The sequence below is a fragment of the Mesoplodon bidens genome (genome assembly GCF_964165515.1).
Source record: "Mesoplodon bidens genome assembly, contig: HAP1_SCAFFOLD_72, whole genome shotgun sequence".
Classification (NCBI taxonomy): domain Eukaryota; kingdom Metazoa; phylum Chordata; class Mammalia; order Artiodactyla; family Ziphiidae; genus Mesoplodon; species Mesoplodon bidens.
In genome coordinates, this window is record NW_027671438.1 from 645777 (window position 1) to 664829 (window position 19053).

Genomic DNA, 19053 nt, shown 5'->3' on the forward strand with positions numbered 1-19053 from the left:
AAACCCCAGAAATGTGTAATGCCAGCTTCAAAAGTTTTCTCACATTCTGTCCCAGGCAAGAAACCTGGGACCCTCTGCACATTTCAACAGGATTTTACAAAATGCTGAAGAAGAGCACCACACCCTCCCCACCAACAAATGTTTTTAAATTAAACACAATACAAAAAAAAAAAGAAGGAAAAAAATCAACGTGTTTACAGCATGGAACCCCTAGCTTTTCTGATCTGGTGCCACCAGGTCATCCGTCTTCTGGCGTTTTGTGGTGTGAATTGGTTTGCCAGCACTTCGTCTGCTCTGCTCACCAGTTACCATTCCTCCACCAGATTTCCATCTTCCAAAAATGTGTTGACATCTTTTGTTGTATCCTCTCTCCTTCTAGTCATCCTTAAGCACTTATTCTTTTTAAATCCTTTGTTTGAATAGTTTTATTGAGATATAGTTCACATACCATGCAATTTACTCATTTAAAGTGTGTAATTCCAGGATTTTTAGTATACTCACAGATATGTGCATCACAATTTTAAAAACATTTTCATGACTTCAGAAAGAACCCCGTAACCTTTAGCTATTACCCGCCACCCTTCATCTCCCAGCTCTAAGCAACCATTAATCTACTTTCTGTCCTCTCTTGGCTTCCCTATTCTGAATATTTCACATGAATGGAATCATACGTGGTTATTTGTGACTGGCTTCTTTCACTTAGCGTGTTTTCAAGGTTCAGCCATGTTGTAGCATGTATCAGTGCTTTTTAACGCCAAAAGTATTACACTGCATGGATATACCATATTTTATTTACCCATTCATCAGTTGATGGACATTTGGGTTGTTTCTGCCTTTTAACTCTTATGAATAATACTGCTTTGAACATTTGTTTACAAGTTTTTGTGTGGACATATGTTTTCATTTCTCTTGAGTACATACCTAGAAGTGGAGTTGCTGGGTCACATAGTAATTCTATATTTAACACTTTGAAGCGCTCCCAGACTGTTTTCCAAAACAGCTGCACCATTTTTCATTCCCACAAGCAGTGTATCAGGGTTCCAGTTTCTCCGCATTCTCACCAACACTTGTTTTAATCTGACTTTGTTTTTCTCGTCATTCTTGTGTGTGTGAAGTGTTATATCATAGTGGCTTTGGTTTTCATTTCCCTGATGGCTAGAGATGTTGAACCTCTTTTCACCTACTCTTGCTTTTTTTTTTCATCTACTCTTGCTTTTAATGGCATTTGGGGAAAGAGAGAAGATAAACAAGTGTGTTTTATCTACTGTGTTTAACTCGGAACACAATAGCTCATTTTAACTATGTGACAGGATAAATATTTTCTTGTAAATATTTGAAAACACATATAGTAATGTCAAGTCTTTATCAACATGCCCAGTTTACTACTTCTATGCTCTCTGCATGTTATAGTTACTGTGTGATTAAGGGAAAGCAATATTGTGCACTGAATTTGACCTGTAAGATTACTTCTTATATGGGGTTGAGGGAGGAATTCATTCAAATGACTCCTTAGGGTTGACTAAAAGGCAGAGCAGAACTGATTGCCAGAGCCTCTAAAGCACAATGCTTTTTTGTCACCAATGTTGTGTACATCTGTTGTGAATAACTGTGTACCACAGGTGATAAGTATCAAAGAAATGTGAGAGCTCTGACATGGGCACATAGCATATGTCTTAAGAGATAGATGACAAGGTGTTTAAATGGGCTTTTACACTTTAATCATAGTGTAAAAGATGGGATGTAGCACACATGCCAAATGATAACTGTGAAAGCTGGGTGAGGGGTGTATGGGAGGTTACATTGTTCTGTCTGCTTTCGTGCATGTTTAAACATTTTTTACTAAAAAGCTTTAAAAATAATAAAAGATGTAGAGTGACTCATAAGGAGAGGGAGGGAGCAAAAGGATACCTGGCCAGGGTGATCAGTCCATCAAGACTAGAGTTTAGCTATCTCTCAATAAGGAAATTTCAGGAAGTGTAATTCCTTTGACGTTGGGAAAGAAACTTCTTTCCATATAACAGGAAGGAAGAAGGAAAGGAGGAATGGGAAATTTTTTTTTTTAAGGATTTTGATGAAAATTTCCCATCTCATGACTTCTAGTTCCTCTGTGAATGGTGGTTTGGCACATCTGCTGAGCAAGTGGAGATGGCCTAAATTTGAGAAAAGTGAAGGAGATTTGAAATAGATTTGAGTAGCACTGGAGAGAAAATGGACTAAGGAAACAGTGACCTAAGTTCCATTTGTTTTGTTCACATGTTAGTAAGCATGGAATAAGAATTTGTGGAATGGCTGCATTATTTCCAGGTAGCATGAGGGCTGAATTTATCATGGCATCAGTAGACTTGATTGTGAGATTTAATCCAATAGTCATCAGCTACTTATGGGAAGGTATTTCTGGAAAAGGCAGAGATAGGGGATTTTGCCAGACGGGAAGGATTCAAGGTGATTGGATGGGACCTATTTGTAGTGGAGCTTTTTAAATGTTGCTTACCTGATAGACCACCAAGCCTACCTTGGAGAGAGAGAAAAAGAAAACAAGAGCTTGGTGGATAGAGGAAGAGTAAGTGGAAAAACGACCTAAAGTTGAAAAATTAACAAGTAGTATATAAGCTGGGAGGATGGAGGATGAGGCCAAAGGGTGGAATGTCAGACTGTATTATTCCAGATGGCAGAAGTGTTCCTGGTAATAAGCTCTACAGTGTGGCAGTGACTGCACTGGAATGGAAGTAAAAATGAGATGATGTAGGAACAGGGAAGCTGGGTTACTGATAGGTCTATCCACATGGAGGTTAGAGCCCTCCACCACTCCTCACCTCTTCATGTTCCCCACCCTGGGCCCCCTCCCACCTTTTGTCCCTCTCCCGGGGGCTCCACGGAATCTGCCTTCTCTGTGTGACCATAAGCTTCAGATATTGTAGGATCAATGTCATAACTCTGGATAAGAAAATAAAAGTAGTGAGAGAAGGCTGTAGTGGACATCTATTTTTGTTTTTTTGTTTTAACACCCAGTATCCATAAGTCTTTCTGGAAAAACTACCTCAGGTGCTCTCTAGGATACTCACCCTATTTTTGAGTCCCAGTCTGTACAAGTAGAGTTGCCTTCCCTCTAGACCTCATTGTAAGGGTGGGTATGTGTGCAGCCTTGGCCAAAAAAAGGAGGTCCACGGTAAGCCCCCAAATGTCTGATAACCCCAGTGCATAGTCTAGGACTCACCTCTGGTTCCTGAGCTGCAGGTATCCTGGGGAGGTGTACCACGGCTCCACCAAGGCTATTAATATCAGTGGTGGCACCTTCATCTTGATTGGTGAACTGTACACACTAAGGGCAATATCTTGTATATTCCCATCAAGCATAGATGGAAGGAAAGCACCATGATCACCTTCCCCAAAGAGGGGGATGCCATCTTGATGACATCCTTGAAGATACTGTTTTAGTGCTGAAAGACACCCCCATGCCTTTTTTTTTTTTTTTTTTTTTTTTTTTTTCTTTTTGCGGTATGCGGGCCTCTCACCGTTGTGGCCTCTCCCGTTGCGGAGCACAGGCTCCGGATGCGCAGGCCCAGCGGCCATGGCTCACGGGCCCAGCCGCTCCGCGGCATATGGGATCCTCCCAGACCGGGGCACGAACCCGTATCCCCTGCATCGGCAGGCGGACTCTCAACCACTGCGCCACCAGGGAGGCCCCCCCATGCCTTTTTGATATAAGGCATCAGTGTGCCGTGCAGTTCTCTGGTCAGCCTCAAGCACATGGTGCTTGGATCAGATTGAGGAATGGGGGAGCAGGACAGGGTCAGAATATGGGAATGATGAGGCATGAACTTTGTTCCACCAGTAAGGACATTCTTTCCCTTCACTTTTTCTTTCTTTCCCACTCACTTTAAGACATCTTTTGCTTACTCTCAGCTGTATTTTACCCTGGGAGGTAGGTGGCTGCCTGGTCAACATTCCTACCACTGACAGCTGAGTGGTGCTTTTCCTCTGCAAAAAAAAAAACAAAAAAACAAAAAACGGTCATTAAATGAGCAGCCTGAAAAAATACCCCAGGAGGGGAACCACTTCCCCAGGGTGCTTTCTAGTAAGGAAACCTCCATGTCAAGTTTAAAGTATGCTCTCCCGATACATTAACATGACCCACATAACAGATTCTTAAGCAGCTGCTGTGCTGTTCCTGGACCCTACGGCAAGTAGCCCAGGGTCCAGTAGAGCAGCACCTCCGCCCAAATAGTGCCATTCAGGGTTCAGCCCCCTGTAGGAGCCTCTGGTAACTGAGTTCTAAATAATGATTAAGCTGTTGTTTCTTCTTCAGCATTATTTTCAGAAAGTATACCTGTACTTAACGCTCCTCAGGTATAAAAGACCTATCTCCCCTACTTCTCTACAGGATATAAAACATTCAGTGAGGGGGGATATGTGGGCTGCTATACATTTTCATTAAGGCAAAGCTAAGCGGCAGAAGACAAAGCCCACCTCCTCAAATTTCATCAGGGAGGAAATGGGCTTTGGGGCGGGGCGGGGGTGGTGGCGGGGGTGGAAGGGGCACAATATCTATTTCTCAGCAAGAACTCCAGAGGACTGGTCACCTTTTAGCCAAAGCCAAAGGAAGCAATCAGTAAGAGCTGAACTATCTCCTTCCTTTCCCTTACACATAAGCCCTGAGTTACCCAAATCCCATGCCCCCAACACAGTACACAGTACACAGAAAAGATACACTATTATTAGATAAATATTTATTGGGGAGAATCAATAATCTCTACAAGGAAGGAGTTATTTCTGGATGGGAAGTCTTCATCCCTGGAAATTCTGGGGCAGTGTTTTCTGTCTAGACAGTAGAGACAGATGTCTGAACACAGGGCCTTCAGCAGTGCTGAGCGCAGTGGTGGGTGCCTGGCCAGCCTGACGCCTGCGGGTGGGGCTTGGATGGGGCACAGGCTCCCTGTGGGACACTGGTGGGGGATATTTGTGACACAGTCGCTGGTCCTTGAATGCCACAACTTTCTGGGGGTGTCTCTTCTTATCTCTGATCTGTCTTGTACTACTTGGAGGATAACTCTGGCCAGCAAAGATAGCTTCTTGATGGCAGGACTTGATATTTGTCAGTTTACAGGAGGGAGCCCTGTGGTTGAAAGGATGCCCCTGGACAGGCTCTGTCCAGACCTGCACTTGCGCCTTTTGCTGAGTTTTCCTAAACTGCACTGGGGAAGGAAGGGGCTCTTGAGAGTAGGTGACATCCATTGCATACTGACACCCCGGTTTCTCATCTAGGAACTTCCTGATGCCTGTCGCGATTTTCTGAGCTTCAGTTGTCCCAGTCAAGGCAGCTCTACTTTTAACTAGGCCTCTGTTCTGCACAGTTGATATGGGGCTGTCCTTTTCCTGGGCATCTTCTTGCCTTTTGTATTTTATCCCAGAAAAAAGCCATTGCAAGAAGTGCTTCATTCTTTTTCTGATATGGCCTTCAGGAAGAGGCTGTCCCTTCTGTGATAGCATCTGGGAAGACTTGCTCGCAAGTGTCTTCTCTAGTACCATCTCCTGAGTAGGGAAACTCTTCCTCCTAAGTTGGGATGTCCCGAACCCTTTATCCCCTCGATCAAGCTCTTCTGCCTTGGGCTCCAGAGGGCTCACTCTCTTTGCAGTTGGTGGGAAATTCTTATCCTGGCACCTCCTTAAGGCGTGTTTAGGGAACCAAGGTTCCTGCTGCTGCTCCATCCTGATTCCTCTGTCCTCCAAATGGACATGCAGCACCTGGGAAGCTCCCATGTCCCCACCTGAGACAACCTGGGTATGAGTCAGTGAGGCCTCGTAAGTCAAGTTATCTGAAGTAAGGGATGTGTCAGTGGGTTGGCCTTGAGCCTGGCTACGCTCGCTGTTCTCCAGTTTAAAGTTCAACTCACTGAACAGTTGTTCTTTAAAGTCTAATGATTTAGGATCTTGGGGAACTGGTAATTTGGGTGGGGGGCTTCCAGTGGTCACGGTAGTTTCTACTTTATTCTCATTCACATTTATCATTTGGGAGCTCCCTGGCTTGCTAGTTGCCAACATGTCACTAGTTTTCACTTGAAGGGTATCAAGCTCCTCAGCCGTGAATACCTCCCTAGACCATCTGGGCATTGAAACAGGTTCTGACTTCTCCACCTTTTTGCCCCGTTGCATTTCTCCTTTATCACTGGAACGCACACTCTTATGCTTCGGCTCATATCTGGCCCCAGCTTGCTTTGCAAGCAGCTTTTGGGGATATCTGTTGGCTAGTTGAGTCTGTCTATGACCTGCTTTCCCTGTGATGCAGAGGGAGACAGGCAGACGAGTCTGTCTGGCATCCTTAATTCTCTGAACACCCTCTGCCAGCCCACGGTTGACATCAGAGCGTGGTTGTCTCAGGACCCTCTGTCCTCCTTTGCCCACAGGTGAGGTGGCAGCGAGAGAACGATCCAGGTCAGGGGCTGAATTTGTTGTTCCCACTTTGTCTCCATGGAGAGATGCAGAGCTTCCTCTCAAGGACTTGAAGCTCCCAGATTTGGAGTCTGCCTCAGAAATCACATTGGTTGAGGAGGGCAAGTTGGCATGAGACAAGGACTGGCATGAGGCATCTTTCAATTTAAAGATCTGGATGGATTCAAGGACCTTGTGGGGAAGGGCCCACAACATCCTCATAGGAAACCTTTTAATATGGGCTTCCAGCATCTGTTGTTGACTGGAATCAACAAAAGTCAGGTCCTGGAAGGTATTCAGGGGGTAGGCCTCACCCACTGATGATGGCAAACTTCTCTGTTTTGTTCGGGTGTGGGATTTCACAGAAAGAAGCAATGTTTTCTTGATAGCATGCCATGAATTACGCACAGTCTCAGGGAGCCGACCCTCATGTATGTCCTCCAACTTCTTGCTCAAATGTCCTTTTAGGACATTTTCAAGTTGTCTCCGACTTAGACTCTTTGCTGACACCCTTGAATTTTTCTCTGAGAGACTCACCATCTGACTGTTTAGGTCTTTCTCAGAGTCATACCCCAGATCCTTACCTGAAGAGCTCTTTGGGTCATTCAACAGGTGATCTTTTGGGCCATTCTCTAGGCTGTGTCCCAGATCTTTCCCCACATCTTCCTCTAGCTGGAACATTACACCAGGGCTTTCTGGAAGTGAGTTCTCAGGAACAGGCTTCAGTAAGATGGCAATTGATTTAGATTGAGTGACAGATAAAGTGCAGTCTGGCTGTGGTGAAACAGACAGAGCTGGTGGTGCATGATGACAATCAAAAGAATCGGGGTGATTCATTGCCTGGGACAAATCTGATAAGGGGTTGATATCTTGGGAAAGGGTGGGGTCAAGAGAGAAAATGGTATCCGGAGACAAAGTGGCCTCTCGTGGGAGAACAGGACCTGCTGTCTGAGTGTCACGTGGTAGGAGACGGGGAAAGGCAAGGGGTTGGGGTGGGGAGTAGTCCACAGGGAATTTGGAATCCAAGGAAGGAAAAGGCTCTGGTGCCAGAGAATGACCCAATGGGGAGGGTGAAAAAGAGTCAAGTAAGGGGGTCATTGGGTTAGGGGAGAGAACGGAGGTGGGCAGTGTGGTAGGCTCAAGCAGAGAGGCTGGTGTTAGGTCCCTTGGAGGGACTGTTGAGAAGGCAGGGGACAGAGTAAACGATGACTCAGTCACAGAAGCTGTGGAAGCCAACGGGGACACAGAGGAAGTAGAATCTTCCAGGGCCTCTGGGAGTAGCAGCCGACTGACCTCAGCAGTTGCATTATTACACACCTCACAGAAGGGGTCTGGACATAAGAGTTGACGCAAGCGGCTGGTGTCATCGTGCCGGCCCAGGGTGCTGCAGAAGACAGGAAGTACAAAGGTGCACCCAGGACCAGAACAAGGAAAGGGGCCCTGCTGGCCTGGCAGGGGTGGGGTCACTGGAAGCCTGCTGCCCCTTCACATTGCTCCACATCCATGAGTTCACAACATGCTCAGTAGCCCTCACCTCAAGGCCTTCATCACATACTCATTCCTATGCTACCCCCTGCCATGACTACAGCAGGTTGCACTGAATCCCTGGAATTGCATAGAACATGCTAAGGGGGGATCAGGAAAGAAGGGGAAAGAGTCACCTTTTCAGAATAGAAATCAGCTGCGTTTTCTCCTCTGTTTCTGTCTGGTGACATCTCCAACCTGAGAAACCAGGAGAGTGGGTTATATGTAATGAAGGTAGAAGCATAGGGATAATAAAGGAGTCCCCTTATGGGAAACCCTTGGGATATTAGACTCTGAAAGACCCAAGAATTAGTAGATGAGGTCAAATGGTCAATGATATTAACATGTGTATGTTGCTTCTTGTAAAGTACTTTCACATGCATTTTATCTCATGTGATGCTCAAAACCACCATGTGAAGCCCAGAGATCAGTGTTGCCTTAGAGAGGGATCTGATCATCCAGGAAGTCAAAGGACTTTTACAAAGTCAGGACACAGAAGTTCTGACTCTTGACATCTCACCTGGCCACCTGTTGGGAAACACCCATTGCCCAGGTCCATCACTGCTTCATGCCCAGCGATGAGCAGAGCAGGGAATCTGAGAAGTGTCTCAGGCTCTGACTGCCTTCCCACAAGCCTCTCCTCTGAGAACTCTGGTTTCTGAGAGAAACTGTACCTAGCAGTTGACATCCTCAGAGATCAGGGACCTTGGATCTCATGGAAAAGGCAGGAAGGGTCACCCTTGGAGAGTTCAGGTGGGATAGGCAGAACCTTACCTTTTGGTGTTCCACCTTTCCTTCTCCTCTTGGCTCTGCCCTGATGCTGAGAACAAAAGAAAAGAATGAAGGGCTGGGGCTCATTTCTCTCACTCTTCTCTAGGAAACTCAGATATTCATTATCCGTGAATAATATGACTCTATTTTAATTAACAGAACTTCATGTTCCTCTTTTTATCAATTTTAAAGGTTTAAAATGCTTTCCATTTTTTTCTTCTTTGACAAACTCAAAGAAGGACTTTCGACTATGAGGTCCACACTTGATATTCTCAGTCAGAAGTCATCTGCCCAAGGAGGGCCTAGCATCTGAGGCCAACAGTTACGTCCATGTCCCTCAGATAGGACCCTGTATCCTGGAGCTCAGGCTCCAGCCTATGGTCAGAGGCTCAGCATTGCTGCTCTGATCAGCCCAGCACAAAGGAAGGCTTTGTCGAGTGATGCCTGACATGAGAATGTGAGGCATGATCAAGCAATGGGGAACTCTGTTCTCCTGCAGAGATCCCAAACTCTCTAAATAACCCAACCCAGGGCCACAGAATTACTGTTTGGGATTTTATCCTGGAGTCCTCCAAGCACTCAGATGGGACATGGGCTTCCACTGGAAGCAGCCGCAGAGCACAGGGAGACCAGGTCGGTGCTTTGTGACCGCCTGGAGGGGTGGGATGGAGAGGGTGGGAGGGAGGGAGATGCTTGAGGGAAGGGATGTGGGAACAGATGTATATGTATGACTGATTCACTTTGTTATAAAGCAGAAACTAATAAAAAAATGCACACACACACACACACAAAATGTGGGAATAGAAATGGAAACAACAATAAAGAATCTCCGTTGGGGGCTCACCCAGGGCTGCTTACCTTTCGGATGTCTTTGGTTTTACTAAAGATAGATGAAAATGGCAAGCGCACCAGGTACCACAGGAACAGAAGAAGCAACCCCAACCCGCACAGGACGACGAGGTTTTGGTCAGTATCCAAGGATGTTGAGTCACAGCTCGGACATGGGTCAGTAAGCTGTTCAAAAATGAGAGAGCGTTCCATTTTCTGAATTCCGTTTTCTGAATCACAAGGCTGCTTGAAGTTACTGAAGTTATTGAGCAGTCCCAGGCCTGCATCACAGAGCACTGAAGAGTCACAAAGGGTTTCTGAGTGTGGGGGAGGGGACAACATGGAGAGGGTGTGTCCACGGCCCCTCCCCCACCCACCAGTCCAGCAACCCCTTCCACCCCTGCTGGGCCTTCCAGGTCCCTCTGCCCTACCCTGCCATCCTATTTTCCAACTCCATCCTTTCATGGTTTCATATATTTACAGTAATGAAATTTTCTGCTTGTCCCATCGGTAACCCAGATACTACCTGGGTCCCCTCCACTGTTTGATAGAAACTTGACTTGGGTCTCACCAATTCCACTGCCTTAAGTGTCTGAAATACTGTCTGGAATTTTTGCTTGTACCCACACATTTATACTCAGGATCATATATGTCCTTAAATCCATCTTTCCTATAGAATCTTTTCACTACGCAAACCCAGTTCTAAAGAACTTAAAAGTTCTTTTATCCAGTTTTGTGAATGTTGAATAGGGAATTTTGCTTTTTGTTGCAGTCAGCCGTTACCATCTTCAGTCAGAGGGGCTGACTCAAATAATTAAAATGAAGAATTCATTGTTCAACATTCACAAAACTAAAGTTACTATAAAATAAATGTAAATAATTAAACTTTCACGAGATCTTGAGGATAAGTCTGTAGCACTTATTTTTCTGAAGTTAGTGAAGCTTAAACTGCATAAAGACTTTTAGGACATGCTACACACACACACACACGCACCCTTTGACAAACCAATCTGGTATTTTCAAATCTAAGAATAAAGTGTTTTCTCATTTTATTCCAATCTTCCATCTTTTGTTTTGACCCTACTTCTTCCTACTCTACCTAAAATACAGACAGTCCCTGACTAGGGGACATCAATTTTCTAACATGTGCACAAATCCCTGTCCTAGTCAGTTTGGGCTGCCGTAACAAAACACCATAGACTGGGTGCTTAAACAACAAACACGTATTTCTCATAGTCCTGGAGGCTGGGAAGTCCGAAATGAAGGCAACAGCAGATTCTGTGTCTGGTGAGACCTACTTCCTGGTTCGTCAACAGCTGTCTTCTCCCAGCAACCCTGCAGAAAAAGTGGGTGAGAGAGCTCTGTGAGGTCTCTTCTATAAGAGCATTAATTCCATTCATGAAGGCTCCACTGTTGTGACCTAATCACCTCCCAAAGGCCCCATCTCCTAATACTATGATATCATATTGTTGGCCTTAGGGTTTCAACATATGAGTTTGGTAGGACACAAATATTCTGTCCATAACACTACCCAAAGGCTGTGCTAAGTCCTCTGGTGGCACGGTGGGACCCAGGAATGTCAAAGCCTTAGAGAAGAATCGAGTCTTGAGCAGCCTTACCTGATTATCCTTGTGGGCCCTGTAAATATCATCTTTTCTTAAGTGTGCCTTGCCACAAAGGTTGAGAAGCTCTGCTCTATATAATCATCCCCATAAATGTTTGAAACTCAACTACCTGCCATGCTTTTTTTCAGGCTCCTCTTGTCAGGTTTAAATAACCCCAGTATTTCCCTCCCCTCTTCCTACATCTTCCTTTCTAAACTCTTTATCTTCATGATAGCTGTTCTCTGAACTGTCTCCTAATTTCTCATGTCCTTCTTAAACTGTGATGCCCTTTATTTGACACCCATGGCCTAGCACAGTTACTTGATCTCCTGTGAAAGGGTTAGACAGCCTTCAAACCCACAGAGTCTTCTTTCAATTATGCAGGAACAGGTAACCTACCCTGAGGATAAAATCTGCCAAGAGGCACCACTTCCTCCTGACCTTGATATGCAGCCTCAGCCAAGTTTTCATTTAATAAATATTTCCTGCTGGGAACTAGGAGACACAAGTACCTGTAAGTCGCAGGCTCTGTCCTTAAGGACCTCATGGTGCAGTTTTAGGGGCAAGCCCTACACAGGTCAAGAGTTACATAACCGCACAGGAGAGGTCCCCCATGGCATTTGTGAATTGGCAAGTGATCTCTGGAATAGATCAGAGAAGGGACAGATGCTATGGGTGATAACTGCTCAGACATTTTATGCTCCTTAGGAAGGTATCCCTGCATGCCTCTCCAATTTTCTGATACAAATTAACGATCCTTGGAGAAGATGGTTATAGAAGAGCTTTTCTCTTTTAAAAGGGCACATGTTGGCTAGATATCCTTACATACATGTGTGTGCCTTGCGTGTAAAACTTACAAGAAGTTTCAATAAAAAGGCTTTTCCCAAAATGTTAATAAGATTCCTTTTCAGAACCTGGTAGAGCTCCTTCAAAATTGAAAGAAACAAAGGACTAAATGTACAGCACTTTTCTTTGCTTTTTTTTTTCTTTTTGTACCAACCACAAATAAACTCCATTGGTATGTAGTAGCAGAAGTTCACAGCACTTATCCTTCCTAGACTAACATCAATGATAAATTATAAATTTATTTGTCTAATTTATAAAACATTTTGCTTTCAGCGATCTCAGTGCATTTTCACAAACATCCTGTGATGTAAACAGTACAGGTATTATTGTGCCCATTTTATCAGTAAATAAAACTGAAGTTCAGAGACGGGAAGAAACTTCCTTAGATTTGGTTCAGCAAGTAAGTAGTAGAGCCCTGCCTAGTAAATTCCCCACATTCTCAATGCTACTATTTTAAACAATATAAATAAGTGACTTCTTAAAAAGTATGCCCTGGTACTAAAATTAAAGTGGTTATGTGATTGAGAATATTCACTTTATCCATTAAATGAGGCCAAATTTGGGAAGTAAAGAAAAGCTATTTTTGGCATCCTATCACCTCTTAGGTACCTTTTCCTTTTCATTCTCAGCACCAGTATCTTGATAAGTTTTCTCTATTGCCCTCTTAAAACCTACTTTCAAGAACTCTATTACATATGATTCTCAGTAAGGTATAAATGAATAATAAAAGCTTAAAATGTCATCCCTCCCAGGAACACATGTCACACATTTTACATATATCTAACCCCAAAGCCTTGTAATAAAGCTCTCACCAGAGCATTTCAGGCAGCCATCCTGAGGTGGCAGTGGTGGCTTTCAGTAGAGTGAGATCTTCTCCTCTCCTCCCAATGACATCTTCCCAGTTGACCTTCGTCACTACACAGAAGTCTGGTCCCAGATTTCAGGCTGCACATGGTTAGATTATCCCCAAGAAAGAGTATTTTCGAAAAGCTCTACTAGAATAGTACACTGCCTATTGGAGGAGACTCAGTAGGGATAAGTCGTTCGTCTAGGATTGTCACATGTCCTCAGTGCTCTCGCTCACACACTGGCCATGGTCCCAGGGATGAGCCACGTAGAGGGAGCTTTTTTTAGGTTACCAAAAAGCCTGAAGAACAACAGATTCTATTTAAAACTGAACTTAACACTGCCGCTTTAAGATGTTCTTCGTTCATACACACACCACACTTCCATTGAACTCTACCATTGAACTCTACCATGTAGTATTTCTAATAGAAATATCAAGAAAATAAGGCATTGCCTCTGCCCTCAGGCAGGTCATAGTTCAGTAAGTAAGGCCTGCAAACAAGTATAATAAAGTGATATGAACTATAAAAGAAGTAGGAATAAGAACACAATGAAAACACAGATGAAAGAGCAATTAATTCTTCCGCCAGGAGGGAAACGAGAGAGAGGCAGGGAAAATTTCAGACGTGGTGCCAACTGAGACGGGCCTTGTGAGGTCACCTCCTCCTCCTCTCCGTCCCTGCCCTGGCCATCTTCCTGTTCCTCACCACCTTCCTCCTCACCCTCCTTTGCTTCTTTCTTTAGACTTTAATTTTTAGAGCAGTTTAAGGTTCACAACAAAACTGAGCAGAAAACACAGAGCTCCCATATGCCATCTGACCCCCCCAACACCCCTCCACACACACATATAACCTCTCCCACTATCAACATCCAGCACCAGGGCTTCCCTGGTGGTGCAGTGGTTACGCCTGCCAATGCAGGGGACATGGGTTCGATCCCTGGTCCAGGAAGACCCTACATGCCACGGAGCAGCTAAGCCTGTGCACCACAACTACTGAGGCAGTGCTCTAGAGCCTGTGAGCCACAACTACTGAGCCCGCAAGCCATAACTACTGGAGCCCACACACCTAGAGCCCGTGCTCTGCAACAAGAGAAGCCACTGCAATGAGAAGCCCATGCACCGCAACGAAGGGTAGCCCCCGCTCACTGCAACTAGAGAAAGCCTGCGGGCAGCAAAGAAGACCCAACACAGCAGAAAGGAAGGAAAGGAAAGGAAAGGAAAGGAAAGAAGGGAGGGAGGGAAGGAAGGAGGGAGGGAGGGAGGAAGGAAATTAAAAAAAAATGCAGCACCAGAGTGGGACATTTGTTACAATCATACCTACATGGACACATCATTATCACCCAGAGCCCATAGTTTACGTGAGTCAGACAAGTGTATAGTGACATGTCTCCACCATTGTAGTATCACACAGAGTAGTTTCGCTGCCCTGGAAATCCTCTGTGCTCTGCCTCTTCACTGCACGCTCCACCCTAACCCCTGGCAACCACCAATCTTTTTACTGTCTCCAGTGTTTTGCCTTTTCCAGAATGTCATATAGTTGAAATGATACAGTGTGTAGGTAGCCTTTTCAGATTGGCTTCTTTCACTTAATGATATGCATTTAAGGTTCCTGCATGTATTTTCATGGCTTAATAGCTCATTTTTTCAGTGCTGAATAAATACTATTCAGTTGTCTGGATGTACCACAGTTGATTTATCCATTCACCTTAGACATCTTGTTGCTTCCCAGTTTTGGCACCTATGAATAAAGCTCCTATAAACTCTTTTTCTTAACAAAGCACGTTGTTGAGGCATAATTCACATACCATATAATTCACCCATTAAAAGTGTACAGTTCAATGACTTTTAGTATATTCACAATGTTGTGCATCCATCACTACAATCAATTTGGGAACATTTTCATCACTCTAGAAAAGAAACTCTGTTCCCCCTAACCTTCACCCTTCAATCTCATCACTCTCCCCAGCCCTAGGTTACCACGAATCGAATTTCTCTATAGATTTGTCAATTCCAGACATTCATATAAATGGAATTATACAATATGTGGCCTTTTATATCTGGCTTCTTTCACTTAGCATAATGTTTTCAAGGTTAGTCCATGTTGTTACATGTATCAGCACTTCTTTTCATGGCAAGTAATATTTCATTTTATGGATATACCACATTTTGTTTATACACTGATCAGCTGATGAACATTTGGTTTGTGTCCACTTTCAGCTATTATGAATAAAGCTGCTATGAACATCTGTGTACACATTTTGGTGCACACATATGTTTTCATTTCTTGCTTATTCATTTTTGCAATAACTTAAAGTCACACTTTGTCTAAGTTTGTTGTTTTCTGAGATTTGGGTAATATAACCATATCAGACTCCCTATGAAATGAAAGCTTTGGAGTCTAAATGCAGTTTTTGTCAAATGTCTGGGTGCATCAATTTGCCCTCCTGCCAACACTCTCAAAATTAGCCCTTGAGTCAGCAGGAATGATGGTGATGCCTAATGCTTAACATTTAAAAGTAATGAACACCTTATGTTCTCAAGTTCCTATTCTTAGAAAATCAGAGGAGGGTGTGGGAAGAGAAAGTGCAATCCAGCCAAAGTGAACATGAGCAAACCTATAACATATATAAAAGTGCATGTGTGGTCACACTAAAGCATTGGGCACGTGTCTGAGGATGAGAGTAGCCAAAAAAATGAGGCTGAGAAAGAAGGGGACTCAACTGTGAATGACTTTGAATGACAGTTTAAGAAGCCTGAACTCTGGACCAAGGGAGTGGGAAGCTAAGGTTTTCATAACCAGAAGAATGGCATTCCCAGATCTCTGTTTTGGAAAGATAACTGGCAAGGTGACTGAGAGTTAGGGGGAAACATGCAAATTATATCACATAGGACTCTTTCTCTTGCAGATGATAGAAAACCTAATGAATTCTAGCTTGAGCAAAATTTTTAATTTACTGGCTTCTATTTCTCTATAACACAGGAGCAGATTCAGTTTCTGACTTGCTACCTCTTGGTTCTGCTTTCTTGGTGTTGACTCATTCTCAAGCCACTTCTCTTATAGTCCCAAGGTGGCATCCAGCCAGGAAAAACAGAACTGTTGTCCCAGTTTCTCAACCAAAGTCCCAACATTCGAGTGACTGGGACCAGCTCAGGTCATAAGAACACCCATGAAATAATTACTGGGAACCAGAGAATACTACTGGCCTAGTCTAGGTCAGTGCTACTCAAAGTGTGGTCCATGGACCAATGCCTGTTTCCACATTTTTGTTACCATCTACAACAAGATAAGTTTAGACAATGGAATATTACTCAGCCATAAAAATAAACGAAATTGAGTTCTTTGTAGTGAGGTGGGTGGACCTAGAGTCTGTTATACGGACTGAAGTAAGCCAGAAAGAGAAAAACAAATACCATATGCTAACACATAGATATGGAATCTAAACAAACAAAAATGGTTCTGAAGAACCTAGGGGCAGGACAGGAATAAAGACACAGAGAATGGACTTGAGGACACGGGGAGGGGGAAGGGTAAGCTGGAATGAAGTGAGAGAGTGGCATGGACATATATACACCACCAAATGTAAAACAGATAGCTAGTGGGAAACAGCCGCATAGCACAGGGAGATCAGCTTGGTGCTTTGCGGCCACCTAGAGGGTTGGGATAGGGAGGGTGGGAGGGAGATGCCAGAGGGAGGAGATATGGGGATATATGTATATGTATAGCTGATTCACTTTGTTATACAGCAGAAACTAACACACCATTGTAAAGCAATTATACTCCAATAAAGATGTTAAAAAAAAGGTAAGTATAGAAACTGAGGATGGTTAGAAACTTGTACTGCAATTTGAGAGAGTCATTAAATTTAATAATAAAAACAGGCTTATATTTTGTATGTCATAGTTTGTGTGTCATTTTTCCAGTGATTCATTTTTACTATATTATATACAAGTACCAGTCCACAGTGGATGGGGGTGTGGGAGATGAAGCAAACTGGTCCTTCACCACAGATAGTCTGAGAAACCGTGGTCTCATATACATGGTCCACTGTGAAGCCTGCGGGTGAATCAACATTCTGGAAGCACACAGGGAGAGTTTGGGGAGTTCTTTCCCCTCGCCATGAAAGAAATCAAAAATAAATGTCCACTATAATCGGGATCTTAGTTGGAGAGAGGAAGGACATTCGCAGACTTACTTTAGCTCTCTTATTTTCTCAAGCTTTTGTCCACGTTGATCTGCCCTTATTCAGAGTCCCTAGTAAGAATTTACTCTGCATAAGCTTTGGATATGGCCAGTTTAATAGGCTAAACATTACATGGGCATTCACCTGCCTTGCCCATTAAAACTTGTATTACTAGAATCAAAGCATTTGAATGGCTCTCTTAAGCCATTAAGAGAAAAACAACTTTGAGCTAGAGTAACACAAGGTAATTACTAAGCTGAGCGAAATTCTTCTGCCATGCTCTTGGCACTGAGGTATGGAAACTCTACAGCCCTATAAGAAGTCTGAAGGAAAAAAAATGTTTTATTCAAATTTCAAGGGTCTAAGTTTCTCATTAAAAGTACATTTTAGAAAGTTGTTTTAAGTTAACTTGCTAGGGCAGTTGTACGGCAAGCAGACGGACGTAGCAATTTGTCAAACTGCAGCTTTCATCTCTCTTTTAAAATAATATGGAAACAATAAAAACACAATTAAAACTAAAATTAAAAAAGCATAATCCGAAAGAGTATTTTGATTTTTTCTAATTAAAGCTCTGCAATTAAAGTTTTGCTGGAGAACAACCTGTGTTTTTAATCTCACAAAGCGCTAATAAATGCACAGAATTTGAGATGTCTGCTAAAACTCAGAGCTGGAAGTGACCTTGGAGAACCTTCTAGTCTGGCTTTCTCATTTTACAAATTGGAAACTGAGGCCAGAGCAGGTTTCTTTCTTTTTTCCTTAATCCTTTCTTTCGTGTGTGTGCATGTGTGTGTTTTCTCTTGGTGTCTGCACATAATTTAGTCACTCAATATAGGACTTTCTTCTTTCCAGTATGAAGACAAGGACTCAACAAACACCAAAGTTTATGCAGTACTACCTCGAAATCTGCTATTTTTGCCTAAGTGAACTTCACAAACCATTGAGATAGTAATGCATTTTTGTGAAAACCAAATGGAAATACAGCATGTGCCTTCACGCCTTCTGCAATAAAATAAGCTGAATGTAACTTCAGTATTCTTTGGTGACCCCAGCTTAGTCTAATAAACAGCTGTGATACTGCAGAGGAGCAGGTGTAGGCGGTCTGGGACATGGACACATGTGCATTGTCTCCAGCAGTGCCCCACAAACCTGCTATCATTTTAAAAGTCCATCACCTGTATTTTAGGAGTTTACCTCTTTTTCATAAAAACACAACAATTGTTTGCCAAATGTACATATGCAGTGCAAAACTGACCTATGACAGAACTGCCTTTAGCAGGTCACAGGGCTACCCTAAAAAGTTAATGTAGTTTGGATCACTTTTATCTCCTCAGGGGGTGAGGGAACGACAGGAAGGAAATGGAATATAACAAATAATATAAGATTTGGTGGGTACTTAATTTGTGCCCCAAACTTTCACTCATTTCATTTCTTAACTATCTTGTGAGAGAAGAAATAGTTCTCTCACTCACAGATAACAAGACTGAGCCCCAGAAAGATTAAATAACTTGCCCAAGGCCATAAGAGCTAAAAAGTGAAAAAGTAAGGATTTGAACCAAGCTTGCTTTGGTCCCAGACGTGCGTCTTCAGTCCACACAATACTGTCTCAGAGAGTAGAGTCACTGGGTGTTGATCACTGACTTCATTTTAACATGCCAGGAGCTATATTTTGCTGTATAACAAACCACCCCAAAAATTAGTGGCTTAAAACAATGAACATTTTATTTGCTCATAATTCTGCAATCTGGGTTGGGCTTGGCTGGGTGACCCTTCTGTTGATCTTACTGATGGCTACTCACGTGGATTCATCCAGCTGGCAGGTCAGCAGGGGCCTGGGCTTGACTGAGACACTGGGATGGCCAGGCTTGTCTCTCAGGGCCTCTCCCTCTTATGTGGCTTTTCTGACAGCCTCTCCACATAGCTCCAGCAGGCTAACAGCATTCTTATAAAGCAGATCATGGCTCTGAAGAGAACAAAAGCAGAACTTCTTAAGGCTTGGAACAAGAACTGATAGAGCATGACTCTGCCA

At 43.6% G+C, this 19053-nt stretch overlaps 1 protein-coding gene and 1 long non-coding RNA gene across 4 annotated transcripts in view; both read right to left on the bottom strand.

Moving 5' to 3' along the window:
* Positions 1-9921, bottom strand: part of LOC308611351 (spermatogenesis-associated protein 31D4-like) — a gene marked incomplete at its 3' end in the record, with an annotated part of 243645 nt that extends 233724 nt beyond the window's left edge. The window contains 1 exon segment of the mRNA XM_081260170.1: positions 9580-9921. Within this exon segment, the coding sequence (XP_081116296.1) occupies positions 9580-9891 (312 nt within the window). The 5' untranslated portion in view covers positions 9892-9921.
* A 40-nt stretch (positions 9922-9961) lies between these two features.
* The window catches only part of LOC308611363, a 59338-nt gene continuing 50246 nt past the window's right edge, over positions 9962-19053 (bottom strand). For all 3 annotated transcript variants that reach the window (XR_014014878.1, XR_014014879.1, XR_014014880.1), the window contains 2 exons: positions 18824-18987; positions 9962-10884 (listed from right to left, as the gene is read on the bottom strand). This is a non-coding gene — a long non-coding RNA (uncharacterized lncRNA). The remainder of the gene's footprint in view (positions 10885-18823; positions 18988-19053) is intronic.